Source organism: Doryrhamphus excisus, linkage group LG1, assembly GCF_037039965.1.
Source record: "Doryrhamphus excisus strain RoL-2023G ecotype Guam linkage group LG1, RoL_Dexc_Guam_v1.1, whole genome shotgun sequence".
Lineage (NCBI taxonomy): Eukaryota > Metazoa > Chordata > Actinopteri > Syngnathiformes > Syngnathidae > Doryrhamphus > Doryrhamphus excisus.
In genome coordinates this window covers 7780198-7796695 of record NC_136357.1, presented here as the reverse complement: position 1 = coordinate 7796695, position 16498 = coordinate 7780198, and the positions used below count along the sequence as shown (strand labels likewise).

Sequence of the window (16498 nt, the reverse complement as noted above, 5' to 3'; positions counted from 1 at the left end):
GAAATCCACTTTCAACTTTTCCTCTCGGGGGCTATGACGCTGAATGAATGTCCTCAGTGGAGTCCACAGCAGTGGTTCATTAACATGCCTTGTTCTTGTGTGTGTGTGTGTGTGTGTGTGTGCGTGTGTGTGCAAGGATGTGTGCGTGTTTGTAGTTGTTTTATTGTTTGGGGTTTGATTGCAGCCTAGATTGTTTCCACTCAAGCACCCAAAAAATGCAAAGCGGTCATCTGGCTATTAGATTAAGACTTTAAGACTTGTTGTTGGGAACTAAGTAAACATTTAACTATATTTAAAACTTTTTATGATATTGAGAAATCCCAAGCCGGGTTCAGTTCTGCCTATCTGCAAAGAAAAAGTTCGTACAGTAGCATATTTTGTCACCTTTTAACCGTAAAGTCTTTTGCCTAATACAGTACTGTCATTGTATTTTATTTCAAATTTTGAGGGTTTTAGACACAAGCAGAGAGCTGGCATTGTTCAACTACAAGCTGGGACTATTAATGCTATTAATACATATGTGTAATGTGTTTTTTTAAGTGATTGATTAGCGTAGCGGGTAACAACATCGACACTTGGGTTTTGAAACTAGGATAAATGGCAATCAATACAGATTATTATCAGAATTTTTTAACAATACTGGCCTTCACATTGTGAAGCCCAATTCTGGCTTGTCAAGCTCCCACTGAAATACAATGGAGGTATTCCAAGTATTGAAGGCCCCAATAAAGTTAAAAATAGTATTTAGAAGGTCACAAACAGGTTTTTTACGCTCTAACTAATATTCCATTTATAAATAAGGAATGTTTGTGAAAATTCACTCTTCTTGGTTGGTTCTGGAACCAATTGTCTGTGATAAATGAGGGACTACCGTATACATTACTGTACAAAATTCTAAAGCCAAAGACTGGCTTTGTTGTTTTGACACACTACATATACACTTAGCAGCAGTACAGAAGTAATTTCCACAATCTAAGGAAAAACCCATTATAATTTTGCAATTATAGGATTTTATCCCCTTCTGTGTGAGCTAGGAAATAACAGCAAATGGATGGACCAAAAAAACCCACATAATTTGACAATAGATCCGTGTTTTCTATACTGTTCGCTAGTAACAGAGTTGTTGGCATCTGTAATCAGCTGTAATAATACAGTACTTATATACGCAGTTGTAATTGAAATCAGTGCTCCAAGTGGCCCAACGCCTCTTAACTAGGACTTAGTATTTGTCTTTTAGCCAGCTTGTGATGCCACCATTATCGGGTTTGACTAACCTGTGAAGGTCCCACAGAAAAAGATTCATCAAGTATGACTCTTGAGTCTGATGTACCTGCACTGTTTCCGTCAAGGTAAGACAGAAAGAGGTGGATGTATGTTGTTAATTACCTATGCCCCATTTTCTAGCTTTGTAAGTGACCTAATCTTGTGCAAGGATGTTGCTGCCATCTTCACTGGCTTCAGCCTGCAGCACAGCACCAATAGGCCCATTCATTCAGCTCAGGGCACAGGGTTACAGCAACAAATAAGGAGCATGTAATGCCATTAAAAATGTATGGAATGTCCAACTGTTAGTTTAGTGTTTTAGTGTGCCTCCTCTCAAGGCTGAGAGGGGGAACAATGCTCCCTTTTGAGTAGCCACACAGTAAATGTGCTTGCCTTGCATCGCCTGGCAAAGGCAAATGGAGGAGGTGCCAGTTGTGGAGGCTGTTTTTATTTTCTGACCATTTTACCCACAATTATAAATCCAGACTCTGGCCCTAGCCCGGCTATGATTTTAGGCCTGTGGTCTGATTGCTGGCTAAAATAGACGATAGTTTTTTTTTTCTCCCCTTCCTCCCTAGAGGAGCATCGACAGTTGCGCTCCAATCTATAGCTGTCAGTATTTTTAAAACTCAGAATAGCCGGTGCATTCTTTGAGCCACCAGAATGCTGTGTGTGGATTAACTGTAGCGGCCCGTGTCAGTCGACATCTCCAAACAAGCCTTTTACAGCAGCGAGAGGGAAGGACAGGACAGAAGCTTATTGTGGACAGCGGGGGAACAATAAAGTGCTTCATTTTCTCTTGCTGTTCACATGTAACTGGAGAAACATCATTTCCCTCCTTCATTATCTTGAACTTGATCTGCTGGGCATAAATCTCTTCTCTGCTGCTATGTCTCAACATGGGACCTACTATTATAGACGATTGGGAGGGTGTGGTCTTATTTTTAACCAGCTAGTGTATTTTCAATCATAACCTTTAACAGTATTATTAACTAATCATCCATTTATTTATGAAACTACGGTGTAGATCTCCCCTTTGCAGCTATAACAGTGTCTACTCTTCTGGCAGTACTTTCTGTAAGACTTTGCAGTGTGTCGGTTTACTACCACAAGAATATTTGTGACATCAGGTGGTCACTGACCTGATGGATCACCATATCTGCTCGAATTTATCCCAAAAGTGTTTGATGGACTTGAGGTCAGGGTTTTGTCCAAGTTCTTCTAGGATCCTTCTTAGTGCATAGGAGCACAGTCACACTGAAACACCAGAAAGTCCATATGTGCCAACTTCTTTTAGACCAACGTCAGCCTGCATTTGAAAATGCTGAGAAGATTGTTGAAAACGCTTCAACTCTACTCCAGTAGGTTTTCCCGTGTTTTATTTTAGCTTGTCAGGTTGGGTTGATAACCTTTGAATCAGAGAGGAGTAGAATTAAATTACTACCAGGACTCAAGACGAAACACGGTTGTATCTTGGAAGCAACGATACTTACATACCAATGGTCTCTCTGGTCTTTTCTCGTTACAATATTATTGGTATGGGTGTCTTGTTGTTGTCCACTTTACCGATTACAGTGGTTCCTTGGTTAAAGTCAATCAGTTCCAGAAGGTCCAACTCAAACCAAAACGGACTCTAACCAAAGCATAGAAAATAATGTAAATTCAATTAATCCGTTCCAGACTCCCAAACATGTTAACACAAAACATTTTATTGACAATTATAGTTTTACAAATGATTAAAAAATGATTGCAAATGACAAATGAATGCACAACTGAACATTTGACATCACTTTTACATCAACAAAACTCTGATACAAACGCCGTTGTCCTCAAATGGTGTTCACAGTGTAAACAAACCAGACAGTATTTCGGATGCTAAACACTTTGGTGAACACATTTTAGTTGGTTGTTTAAAAGGGTCTGGGTCAGACGTATTTACCAAAGTACCACTGTATTTACTCTCTGTGCAGCCACCTTGCGTCACATAATGCACGTCATAGGTATGTCATATAGGTATCAAACAAATCAATACAGCATTATAGCTGTATGAGAGATTTGTAAGAAATGCATTTTTTATCATCATAATCAGAATCTGTCATGCTCTTTGATGAATACTAATCCAGTTATGTACAGTCATGTGATGCTTATATCTGACTCTTGAACTAAGATGACATGGCGTCTTTTCGTCACTGTAGAATTGTAGTGTTTCTGACCTTCAAATTGGAAATTGCCTGGCTTTCTCCTGTCCTCTTACAGGGGTCGGGGTCCCTTAGTGGCTCTTTAGTGTGAATGGTTGTTTGTCTATATGTGCCCTGTGATTGGCTGGCAACCAGTCCAGGGTGTACCCCGCCTCTTGCCCAAAGACAGATGGGATAGGCTCCAGCATATCCCTACGACCCTAATGAGGATAAGCAGCATAGAAAATGCCTGGATGGATGCAACTTTCTGTAAGACCATGAATGCATCATGGCTAAGTTCTAAATTTGACTGGAACACTTTTAGACTTACTGTAAATACAACTCAAATGAGCAAATAAATTTTGGTAAGACGTGTAAATTCCCTTAACTTTGTCCTTGCCTCCAAATGTTTGTTTTCCGTATCTTTTCTTTAGTGTACCTTTCTTGAAGTCTTGGCTGTTTGGCTCCAGTACGTGTCCTATTTCAGTTTACGGTTTAGATTAGAGGTCTGGCTGTAACTCCCCCCTCTTCCTCTCTATGTCACTGCCAGCACACAATTTACTTAATGAAATCCTGCCATTGCCTTAAGCTTCAAGATTTTTTGCAGATGTTGACAGGGAAGGGCCACGGAAGTGATTGGAAATGTTCACTACTACATTTTTAATTGATGTCTTGCTTGTTGTGAACCGCTCTGGAGATGGTTTGGGGGAGGAGGGGGGGGGTTGTTTGTGTTTGGGGGAGCTGGTGTCTGGATGCTCACGGTGGAGTAGTGTGGGTTACACAGCCCAGCAAGTGTTGCGATTGAAACATTAACTCTGGAGCCACATTATCCTGACAGAACACATTCTCCTCGCAGACTCTGATCCACTTGGTCGGATCAATAGAAAATCCTTGTTTTCAACTACAGCCGCAACAAACCACTATCTGCCCTTTGTCTTGAAGGAAAACCGCTCTTTTTTTAGGGGGAATTTTCCACAACGATATAAAAAACAGGCAGAAAGAGGCGGCTAAGATTGCCTATAAAGCCTTCTGAACAAAAGTGCCAACAACACTCCATTACGTTCATATTAACATATGAACCCGTTCGACAGGGGATGGAGCCGTACCATGCTAACCATGTTTCCATGCTAACATGATGCTAACAGGGACGCCTTGTTATAATAATACATTATTAACACAGTTGGACCCAGGCAATGTATTATTAATGCAACAAGTATTTCTAAAATTCTAAAAATACTTAAACTTGCTGATATAGTTCATCTTCAAACAGCTAAAATAATGCATAGGGCTAAAAATAACCAATTAGCTAAAAATGTCATCCAATACTTCTCTACAAGAGAGGAGAAATATGATCTCAGGGAAGAACTACATTTGAAACACTTATATGCTAGGACTACGTTAAAAAGCCATAGCATTTCAGTATGTGGAATCAAACTATGGAATGGATTGAGTAAGACCCTCAAACAATGCACAACGATGAGCCAATTCAAGAAACAATACAAGCAGTTGATGTTTGCTAAATACAAGGATGAAGAGTCATGATGTGCTATATATATCACTATATTGACACTATGGTACCCATTATGGCATTGGATGGTCATATCACCTCCTACTTTGGTACGTGACAAAAATAAAATTAATAAAAAAACTTGAACTATATTAGGAAAGCAGGAAGTGAACAAATGTAACAGTTACTGATTGTAAAAGTACCAGACGAAGGGGTAGGATTTAATAAGCTTTGCTTCTTCCTACTCCTTTTGGACATGTGGAACTGTGAACTGATTATGTGCATTCAATTGTAATGTGATGCATGTTCAAATGAAATAAAACCATTACCATTACTAAGACATGCGCCATAGTGCATGCTAAGCAGGAAATGGAAAACAAAGCAAAATTTTTGCATACGTTTTTGAGAAAATAATATTTATACCTATTATATTTTTGTTTGTGGACTTGGTTAAACTAGTAGTTTGTTTGTGTGAGAATGAGTTTTTATAAATGAATGGCCTGTGGTCTTGGTACTCTGTAGGAGTCGATTTTTGTTGTTTTCATGTCAGTGTGTGACATTTACAATAAATCTGGTGGTGCAAAGTTTTGTGTGTGAGGAGGGAAAGCTGTTCATGTGTATGATGTGGCTCTTTGCAGTCACAAAAAAAATGTGGCTGTTGATCTCTGACTGGTTGGCCACCCCTGCTCTATACGCCGCAGTGTCCACATTGCTGCAGCGGTTTGATTTCTTGCCGCCCTCATTCTCCACTTGAATAGAATGTGTCTCACTGCTGAGGAGTAAATACACGAGGGCCCTCATTCTCCCATTCTTTGTGATGTGTTCAGTGTAGCACAGTTGCCACAGTCTCCCGCAGTGGTCTTTTCCAAACAGGAGGCCACAGTTGCACAATGGGAAAAGTACTATAAGTTGTCTTTATGCACAACAACAAAAGATAACTTACTGAAACTAAACCCTTAGTGAGATAGTATTCTATACAAACCCTTAAAGGAAACTCCTTTGTGCACGCCCACCCTCAGGTCCCAACCGGAGTAGGAAGTTCGGAGGCGCAGGGAGGGAGGAGAGGAGATTTCAGGAATGTGCAGGGTCCTCTTTACTCAAAGGCTGCAGCCTACTTGGCTGAAATCTGTCTTGCACACTCACAAACAAACACTAGCACACGCACACACACAGACTGTAGGCGGAGGTCAAAGGGCACAGCCACCCAGCAGGATGTTCACTGAGTGTTTTGCTTTCAGTGCTCGGCTGCCTGCCCTCTCGGACATCTACAGACCTTGAAGGCACCCTGTAGACGTGACATTTGTGACCACGCTTTTAAAAGCCCCGACCTGAGCACCACGTCTTTCATACTTTTCGAAGGTCACTGTGTGCTCTTCCCTTCCCGCCAGTTTAGCCCCCTAAGCCATTTCTGTTATTTGTTGTCATTTATGTGTTAGTTATCTGTTGTGTTAAAAAAGTACAGAACCTTTCCTCCCTGGAAGGGTTGTACCGAAACAGAAATGGTGGTGAAGTGGAGAGGAAGTGGATGACAATGTAAAGCATTCAGCCAGGCTTGGTTGGCTGGCTGACTGGATTCAGTTTCTCAGTTGTGCCCTGGCTGTGTTTTGTTGGAGCATATTCTGTATCTGTCTCTTTCTCCTTCCCCCGGCTCCTCCTAGAAGACCAGACCTCAGGGAGAAAAATCCATAGAACATATAAAAGCAACTTCAGTTGGCGTGTCTGACTGATAAAGCTGACTTTGATGGCAGAGATAGCACAGACGCCAGCCTAAATGCTGCCTGCTCAGGGTTATAGTCTGTCACTGGGGTTATTGTGCACTTAAAGAAAAGGCATACTCTAAAGCTACAAGCTTAAGTTGTTGTTTTAAGCATGAATAAGTTTGGATGGGAGAGGTGCTAAGGAATGCAAAGTCAGACTGGGTTAAAAAAATGTAAATGTTACACCAACTTCAACACACAGGACCCATAAAGTCCTCCTGCACCCCCTTCGCTTCACCCCAGCCCCCGCTTCAACCTATCAGTTCATTGGGAGAGACTAATAGCCGGAGGGGAATCTAATCCTTGGCACAGGATGAGAGACTGCACCCCCCCCCCCTTCACCCCCCCACTCCTCCCCTTCACTGGACTGCTTAGAGCTGGACTGGAAACTGTGTTTTTTTTTTTTTTTTTTTTTTTTGAAGTTGTGGAGGAATGAGTTCATATGTGTGCTCCACTGTGGATTAGCAGAGATGAGGTGTAATGGAGGTGGCCTGCTGGGGAGGATGGAAGGGGAAACTGTTGTTTGTCTGCCTGTCCCCGACGCTCGGCCCCCCATTCATCTCTTTCTCCCTGCGGAATTGGGTTTTAACGTGGACTAGACCACTTCCAACCCCCTATGGCTTTTCTTTCATGTACTTTGTTCCTTAAATTCATTTAGGGGCTGCCATTAAAATACTTACATTTCTGCATATTTGCTAGCCTTTATCCACAGTCAAGCACGTGGATTTAAAGTGAATGTTTTTCTGTATGTTATTCTGTATAGTCAAATCATCCACACAGGGCTGTTTAAAATAATGCGGCAACTAATTTATTCAATTAATTATGTTATACTATTTAGTGTAATTAACGCAGAAGGGGGCACAGTGAATACCTAGAAATACACACACATGCTGATGCTCTTTTATCACATTCTTACCTGAACAGCCCATTCTTCCTCATAAAGATACTTCAACAGTCCATTACAAGAACGTGAGATGCATTCAGGGACACGCTTTTATTGGGTGTGTGTGTGTGTGAATGGCCTAAATACACAATAGAAAGACCTAGAAGAACATGACATGGATATTGTTATCACACACTTTGTAACTCTTAATACAATTTGCTGCATTTAAGTATGCTGGGAAATCCCAGAAAAAATGCTGCTAGGCATTTTTTTTAGCTTGAGAGAAATTTTCGATTCATTTGAAGCTGTTAATTCATATTCTGTTAATTCATTTATATATACAGTAATCATGTATCTTTCTATATCTTTATCTTTCTGTTCATAAAATACAGTAAAATTGGGCATATTTCAGACATACATTAGATTAAGATGTGATTAATCAGATTTACGTTTTACCTTGGCGTGACTTTTTATTGGGGACTATTGTGTCTGTATTGCAGTAATTTAAACCTGCAATGTTCCAGTGATCAAGTCTGTCTCACCAAACATTAAAACAACATTACTGATATTCACAGCATCTTTGAATGTGTCTTCCTAATGCATTATATTTGAATTTTACTTCATTTAGCAATTTCTATACTTGAAAATGTAGGCCAAAAAATACATTGCATTTTATTTTCACATGTGTGTTAATGTGTTTTTTATGAAATTGTGTATAGTTGTTCTATTTATAAAGGTGTGTATTTCATAGGTAGACCGTATATAGACAATCTTTGTTTTCATTGAGGTTGTTGGTCACACTGTGATATGTTCAACACCTTGCATTCATATTGTTTTAATCCATCACTTAATTTCACAGACTGTTCAATACAGCGCATCTTTAGCGATGGTCACAAAAAACCCCCCAAAAAAAACAAAAACAGAGATGATCACATGACAAAAACAGAGCTAAGAGAATGTCTTTAAGTGTCAGTGAAGGCGGTGCTGCACTCTGGTAATCATTTTATACATAGATCGTATGTGTGTTAGAGTTGTATAGAGATATACTGTATTGGGTCATGAAGTGTACAATAGCGAGCATACTTGGGGTCTGGTTATATAACATGCTGCAGCTCATTAACTCCTTTCCGTGGCTGGACTGCGTGCATGGACTCTGAGACTGACACTAAGAGGAGAGACTTTTGAGAATAAAATAACAATAATAACATGTTCTACTATACTAATGGGGAAACAGAGCTGTTAAAAGGTGACAGGGTTAAATGGATGCAGAGCACCAGTAATTGCTCCCATCCTGTCATGGCTCCACCCTGAGCAGATCCTGTCAAAGGGGGCCAACATGAATTCAAAGAGTTGGGTGCCCCAACTGTGGTCAGAGGGGAGGTGAGCTACGCCCTCCTTAATTCACCACCTCATGTCTTATTTGAACGGCCTGTGTGTAGCCTTCCTGTCTCGCTATCATGTTTGCTCACATATTATTACATTTATGGACATGTGTCAGCAAGGAAATGACATTTTTATTGTCATTTCTTTGTTTATTTGTGAACTTTAGATTTCTGTTAACTTATAGAAATGGGCCAAAGACATCCCTGGAACATTACCCCAACTGGGTAAAGATGCACATTTTGAGATTAGAATTTTGAGACTTCTTGTCAATTTCAATGGATGCATTTTATTCATTTCATTCATGCGTTATTCATTCATTATTCATTTTATTCATGCATTTTATTTTATTTTTTTAGTTGTTGCACAGTTGATAGTACAGAGACAATTAAAGCAACTGCATTAAAATGGGTTCACTCCTATTTGTCAGATGGCCTACAGCAGGCGTGGGCAAATATTTTGACATATTTTTATATTTTTAAATATTATAAAATATATTTTGGCGGCACGGCGATCTAGTGGTTAGTGCGCAGACCTCACAGCTAGGAGACAAGGGTTCAATTCCACCCTCGGGCATCTCTGTGTGGAGTTTGCATGTTCTCCCCGTGCACGCGTAGGTTTTCTCCGGGTACTCCGGTTTCCTCCCACATTCCAAAAACATGCTAGGTTAATTGGCGACTCCAAACTGTCCATAGGTATGAATGTGAGTGTGAATGGTTGTTTGTCTATATGTGCCCTGTGATTGGCTGGCGACCAGTCCAGGGTGTACCCCGCCTCTCGCCCGAAGACAGCTGGGATAGGCTCCAGCACCCCCGCGACCCTCGTGAGGAAAAAGCGGTAGAAAATGAATGAATGAATAAAATATATTGTATATTTTTATATAATATTTTGATATATTTAACACACACACTAGTTTATGCTTATAATTTTTTGTAAAAGTGTTATACTATCAACTGTATGTTCTCATGTCCCTGTCTTCAGGAGCACTTTAAACATCAGACCACATCAAACTATGTCATTTAAATTTACAGTTTTGTTGTTTTTTTAACAAAATAAGACATCTGACTTGCAAGTCATGTTACCAGTTTGTATGTTAAAATTTGAAATACTTAGAAAGCAACTGGCGGGCCGGATTCAAACTCTTGGTGGGCCACATGTGGCCACCGGGCCATGCTTTGCTCACCCCTGGCCTACAGTTTGTATCCACTACTAACAAAGAATCCAGACACATGAAGGTCAGTCATGGCATCCCACAGGATTCCGTGCTACGACCTGTGTCCTTTATACAGTATGGCAGTTCCTACCTCTACCAGATGCCGACAAACTTGTCAATGCTGTTGTGAGGTTGGATCATTGTAACTCTCTGTTAACAGGTTGCCCTAAGTAATCTTAAAATATCCTTCAGTTGGAACCAGAAGAGATCAGAAGCCTCACTGCACTGGTTACCTGTAAAATTTAGAATTGAGTTTATCTTACATATAAAGCACTACACCGTCATGCACCACTGTATCTTAAAGAGCTACTAGAACCCTATCAACCCAGTAGAACACTGTGCTCCTTGAATCTTTACAAGTTAAATGGCTTAACTCAGAACGGCCCGTGTTCTGTTCAAGGTTTTTCCTTGCCTCTGTTGCCAAGTGCTTGCTCCTGTGGGGTTTCAGTTGGTCTTTTATGAGTGTGACCTTCATATGTAAGGTGCCATATGATGTTGATGTTGTGCACTGCTGTTGTGATTGAATAAACCAATAAATTGAATTAAAATGTGCCATTATAAAACTTACTTTAGGCTGCATGGTGGTTGAGTGGTTAGCACGGAGACCTCACAGCTAGGAGACCCGTGTTCAATTCCACCCTCGGCCATCTCTGTGTGGAGTTTGCATGTTCTCCCCGTGCATGCGTGTTTTTTTTCCCATGTACTCCGGTTTTCTCCCACATTCAAAAAACATGCTAGGTTAATTGGCGACTCCAAATTGTCTATAGGTATGAATGTGAGTGTGAATGGTTGTTTGTCTATATGTGCCCTGTGATTGGCTGGCGACCAGTCCAGGGTGTATCCCACCTCTCGCCCGAAGACAGCTGGGATAGGCTCCAGCACCCTCCGCGACCCTCGTGAGGATAAACGTTCATGCAGCGTGCATGCAGCTGCTTTGCTGATAGTGGTGCTCCGTCAAACAAACCCTAATGGTTCTTTCGCTCAAAGAACTCACCTCAACATACCCCCGCATGCCCCCACCCCCATGTAGCCAAAACACACAATTTGAGGACAAAAACACAAACACGGCTCTCTTTTCTCCCTCTCTTGAGCAGACACGTGTGCTAGTGCACACGTACTGTAAACGCTTGACACAAGCGAGCAACAGGAAAAGGCCTGGCTCACGATGCTTTCATTGTCTTCCCTCTGGCTGGCTTGACATTAGGTACATTTCTAACCTTTGTCCTGCTTGTTCCTCTTCCTGGCCTGCATCTCGGTCATACTGAAGTCTACGTGTGAAAAGTAGATAGTGGGGACTAACTTCCCATCTAAGAGGCTATCCGCACGGAAACGTTTTCAGGTCAAAACGGTAAAGTACTTTAGCATTTCAGGTGTTCTATGTGCCCCGAAACTGTCTTTTTTGACGACAAGCCAACATAATATCTGAATATTTCGTCAACATTTAACTTTTCTATTTGCAGAAATAATTCCACTTAATTCCACACGTCTAGATGCATGTGTTCTTTCTATAGATTACTTTGTCACATGGTTCCGTCTCTATGTCTGTTTACAGCGCCACACGTAGGTGTGCATTGTGTATTACATCATTTTCACCCAGTGATCAGTTCCCGTCTGGATGCCAATTTTTTTTCATTCCCAGGAACGTTCCCGTGCGGACAGGACGTAAAGGGGAGACAACTAGCCTTTTGGCCTTCCAGTGCCTTGTGTGCATACTTTCAGAGTTTACCTTGATGTGTGGGCTCCATTTGATTTGAGACAGTGGAGGGCCATAAACAAGTTAGGCCTGACTTCTTTGTACGGACCGCTTGCAGTAAACGCTGAGCACAGAGTGGAGGAGCTGCAGTGTGGAATTCACTAATGGCACATGCATGTTGGGGCCCATGAAGAAGGTGGGGAGGGAGGGAGTGAGGGGGGGGGGGTCATTTCAGCCATCACTGTGTGCACAAACACACAGAGAGCCTGTCTGCAGCCCCCACTCCCACTCAGCCACTCTGGTCCTCCCCCTGCACTGCACAGAAAGCCTTCAACCAGTAGGCGTTTTGTCTGTGCACGTCTGGCTTTTTTTTGCTAATCTTTCAACAAACTTTATGAACATGAGCAATACAGCAAAGACACCCGCAAAGACATTTTGTTGCTGCCACGTGGATGCGAAGTGCTCCACCTTAAAGGTGTTTGTTATTGTGGCGGGCGGTCATTACGCCCTGAGAGCACACAGGCTGAAAGGAATGGGGCCACAGGCCTCAGGCTTTAAATCCTCTGTGCCAATAGACTCTGTGAAGCAAAATAATGGCATCACTCTGTGTGTGAGTTAATGGGAGCTGATAGCATGAAGGCTGGGGGGTCAGCGGGTCACAGGCTTGTGCTAAGTTGTCAGGGAGCTGAATGCTGTCCCTGGGCCCGCAGCAGGGGGAAGAGTAATGTAGTGGGGGAGGTGGGGACCCCTGCCCCTACTCCTGTGGAATGTGAGGAGCGCAGAGGAAGAACACCAAAAGGAGTAAAAGATACACAATATGAACGTAAGCCTCTTCTACATACTTCATGAGGTGTGCAAACGGGCAGCATGGACGACCGTGCAAGCGTGTGTGTTCAGTCCACGCAGGATGGACGTCCACCGAGGGAGCACTAACTCACTTTGGAGTTTGCTGAAAAGAGTTCAGAGACAGCAGCCATGAAAAGTGAATTAGCAAGCGGATTTACAGGTCAAGGGACCATTGGGATCGGCCATATTCATTCCTGTGTGACAAGTACGGGTTTTGGACTGCACTTGTGGTCTAAGTCACATGTGGATAAAGGTGCTTGTTGCTGTTTGAGTGCTATAAAACCACCTCTACTTCACTGTAAAGTGTAAAAATAAGTGAAGCACTAACATCTGGTGTATATTTTTCTTTTTCTTTTTTCTTTTTTTTTTTACTGGAAAATTCACTTTCCTGAATATTTGGGTCGAATTCCCACATGAGACATGCAGCTTCAGAGGTTCCACATATAAAATATTTTATTCCTCCTTGACTAGAAGGTGTTTTGGACTTTGTTTTATTATGACTTGCAGTGGAAACAGTGAGTGTCTAGTGTACTGCCTAGTGTTTAAATCATTACAGTGACCTCTTGAGGCGGTGGTGTAAAGTACAGGTGCTCCCCTCTGACTGACCTGGATACACTCTCAGGATATGTATAGTCTGTGTGTGTGTGTGTGTGTGTGTCAGATGGATATGCATGCAGTGATATTTATACAAGGCTTAGGTTTCCATCCAGTCAGTACGTTTACATGCACTAAATTAGTCAGATTGGCAAAATAATAAGCATGACATCCCTGTTTGTTTGTTTCTCCATTGCGATTATTAGTCATATGCTGTGGACCTCCAAAACACTAGATGGCGCTCATGTTCCTGTCAGCAGGTGTAAATGTTTGGCTTTTGTGGTTGACCTGTTACATCACTATATAACTCGGCATTCACTTTCGTATTATGCCATGCATTGCACCATAAACATGTCTTCAGCACACTGCTCCGCCATTAACTGCTTTAATAGACACTGGTTGTTGCAAGTAAACAAGACAGTGGACAGGACTCACATATTGTGTGAGATTCCCACATAATATAGCTTAAAGCTTAATTAGCTATATCAGTGTTATTTTTTCATATGTTGATTGATACATTAAAATTTGGGTACAATGTAGGCAAGGAGGCCACGGGTTCGATTCCCCGTTCAGGCATGTGTGGGTTTTCTCCGGGTACTCCGGTTTCCTCCCACATTCCAAAAACATGCTAGGTTAATTGGCGACTCCAAATTGTCCATAGGTATGAACGTGAGTGTGAATGGTTGTTTGTCTATATGTGCCCTGTGATTGGCTGGCGACCAGTCCAGGGTGTACCCCACCGTTCACTCGAAGACAGCTGGGATAGAAAATGGACAGATGTAGGCAAGGAAAAAATCTAATGAATGAAAAAGTTTCCTTTATATCGTATACAGTGTCCGCCTCGTCCCGCCCACCTCTCTTGCTCACCATGATGGCGGACTTTCTGCTGAGTTGGCAGTTCTGTTTAAGTGTCCTAGATTGCTAGGCAGGCTTATTGTCAGTGATTTTGGAGATGTTTTTTTGTAGTCGCTTGCAAGTTCCCTAGTTTTTTGTTGTTTTAGCCATGTTTTCAGAGAGATAGTCGCTTGGTTCTCTCGAAATGCCACAATCACTGTGTCTGCCTGCAAATATGCATTGGGAAACCTCTAACGGAAGATACAGTTGTCTTATTTTTCTCCACACTATTGAGCGACTCAGGAACAATTTCGATCGTAGCTAAAGATAGAACTACTAAAAATGGACACTACTAGTATTGTGCATAAGTGAAGATTTAATTACGTTTATATTATGATTTAATTAGGTATGTTAACCTGACTTTTAAAAAGCCAAACACAGTCCGATTAAGGTGTTTACATTCATGCTTAAAAGCTGGTTTTATGCCAATTCATGCAAAATATATATTTTTTTGTGCATGTAAAAGTACTGAGTGCTCAGTATTAACAGCGTGACCATCTGCTCCCAACTATAAAAAGAGATAGCCCATCCTTCCTTTTTACGAGTCATGCTTGCTTTTGTTGATGCTTTGACTCCTGAGCGTCTCCCTTCGTGTGTGTCTTCCAGATGCCAGCATGTCACCCGATGCCCCCAAGCAGAGCCACTGGTGCAATGTGGCATACTGGGAGCACCGCACGCGCGTGGGCCGCCTCTACACAGTGTACGAGCACTCCGTCAGCATCTTCTACGATCTACCTCAGGGCACGGGCTTTTGCCTGGGCCAGCTCAACCTGGAGCACCGCAGCAGCACGGTGCAGCGCACACGCGGCAAAATCGGCTACGGCATCCTCCTCAGCAAAGAGGCGGACGGCGTGTGGGCATATAACCGCAGCGACCACCCCATCTTTGTCAACTCACCCACGCTGGATGTGCCCAACAGCAGGAGCTTGGTGGTGCGCAAGGTGATGCCAGGCTTCTCCATCAAGGTGTTTGACTACGAGCGATCTTGTCTGCTACGGCACACGGCCGAGGCCGACCTCCTGGACGGACCCTACGACCCCAACAGCGTTCGTATCAGCTTTGCTAAGGGCTGGGGGCCCTGCTACTCCAGACAGTTCATCACTTCCTGCCCATGTTGGCTGGAGATCCTCCTCAACAACCACAGATAACACGGACCCCCACAGACCACCCCAAATATCATCTACCTAGATTTAATATAAAGTTTTATATATTATATGAAATATATATATTATACTTGTAAATACGGAGTCCTTTTTACAATGTCATTATTTATGTATGGTGCAATGTGTATATGGACAAGAGGAAAAAAAATGGAAAATGCACTTTGGCTTATATATATATATATATTATATATAAATATATATAAAAGAAAGAAAATTTCAATACCAACTTGAGAAATTATACAGCAAAATTAGGATGAGCCTGGATTTGGTGTATAGTTTTTATATACTATTAATATCCAGACGAAAAGCTAACACCATTCACACATTGATAATAAAGTATTCGCATAATAAGCTGCTTTGGTTTGGTTTGTATCTTTAGTGCCTTTTGATGGTTGCCGATATTTTTTTATTATTTATAGTGGCTCGATTGAATTGTGTCGCTATAACTCATTAGATACAATATTAAGGACCCTCCAAAGATGATAATGCTGAGAGTTCCTACTGTGAGCTTCAGGGACACTAAGTGTCAAATGTAGCTTGACTGTCCCACATGTCCTTGAGGTCCTAAGAAGCCACGGTGATGAGATGGTGGCAGTGGAAAGAAAAAGGCTGCCTTCTTTCAAAGGTTCTTATATCTCAATTCAGGAGTGTCTTAAGGTCTCACAATGGACGTGCAGGGGTGGGGTGAGGTGGGGTGGGGGGTGGGGGTCGACTGCAGCAACTTGAGACGGCCTCTGTGATGTTGGAATGTGCACTTTTTACAAGCCTGCTGGAATCTTCCAAACTGCTGCCAGAGTGGATGTGGGTTTTGCCGGCTTCCTTCATAATTGCTAGTGTTGGGTTGTCAGATTGGTGGTGTGTGTGTGTGTGTGTGTGTGTGTGTGTAGAGAGATATTTGCCAGCATAGGAGCCATTCGCCTCTCATTCTGCTTAAACGAGTTCACCGCTGAGCAGCTATGAGGTTTAATGGACGAGCATCGAGTTGCGATAAGCTGAAAAAGTTTGTGACGCTCAATGTGTTTTTCTTTCAACTTGATAATACAATTTCCAATTGAATGTGCTGCTTCTCGCTGCTTCTCGCTCTTTGCCCTCCATCAAGCGGATCAGACAGCCTCCTTCCAAAGCCTG

General features: G+C 42.2%; 1 protein-coding gene across 2 annotated transcripts in view; it reads left to right on the top strand.

The window, feature by feature from the left end:
• The window catches only part of smad6b (SMAD family member 6b), a 28772-nt gene extending 13051 nt beyond the window's left edge, over positions 1-15721 (top strand). Inside the window, exons 4-5 of one of the 2 annotated variants that reach the window (XM_078789185.1) lie at positions 14814-15056; positions 15127-15300. In XM_078789185.1, the coding sequence (XP_078645311.1) occupies positions 14814-15056; positions 15127-15152 (269 nt within the window). In that variant the 3' untranslated portion in view covers positions 15153-15300. Of the gene's footprint in view, positions 1-14813 lie in introns of both variants that reach the window. The other variant, XM_058076535.2, reaches the window with a different exon arrangement.
• The last annotated feature ends 777 nt before the right edge of the window (positions 15722-16498 follow it).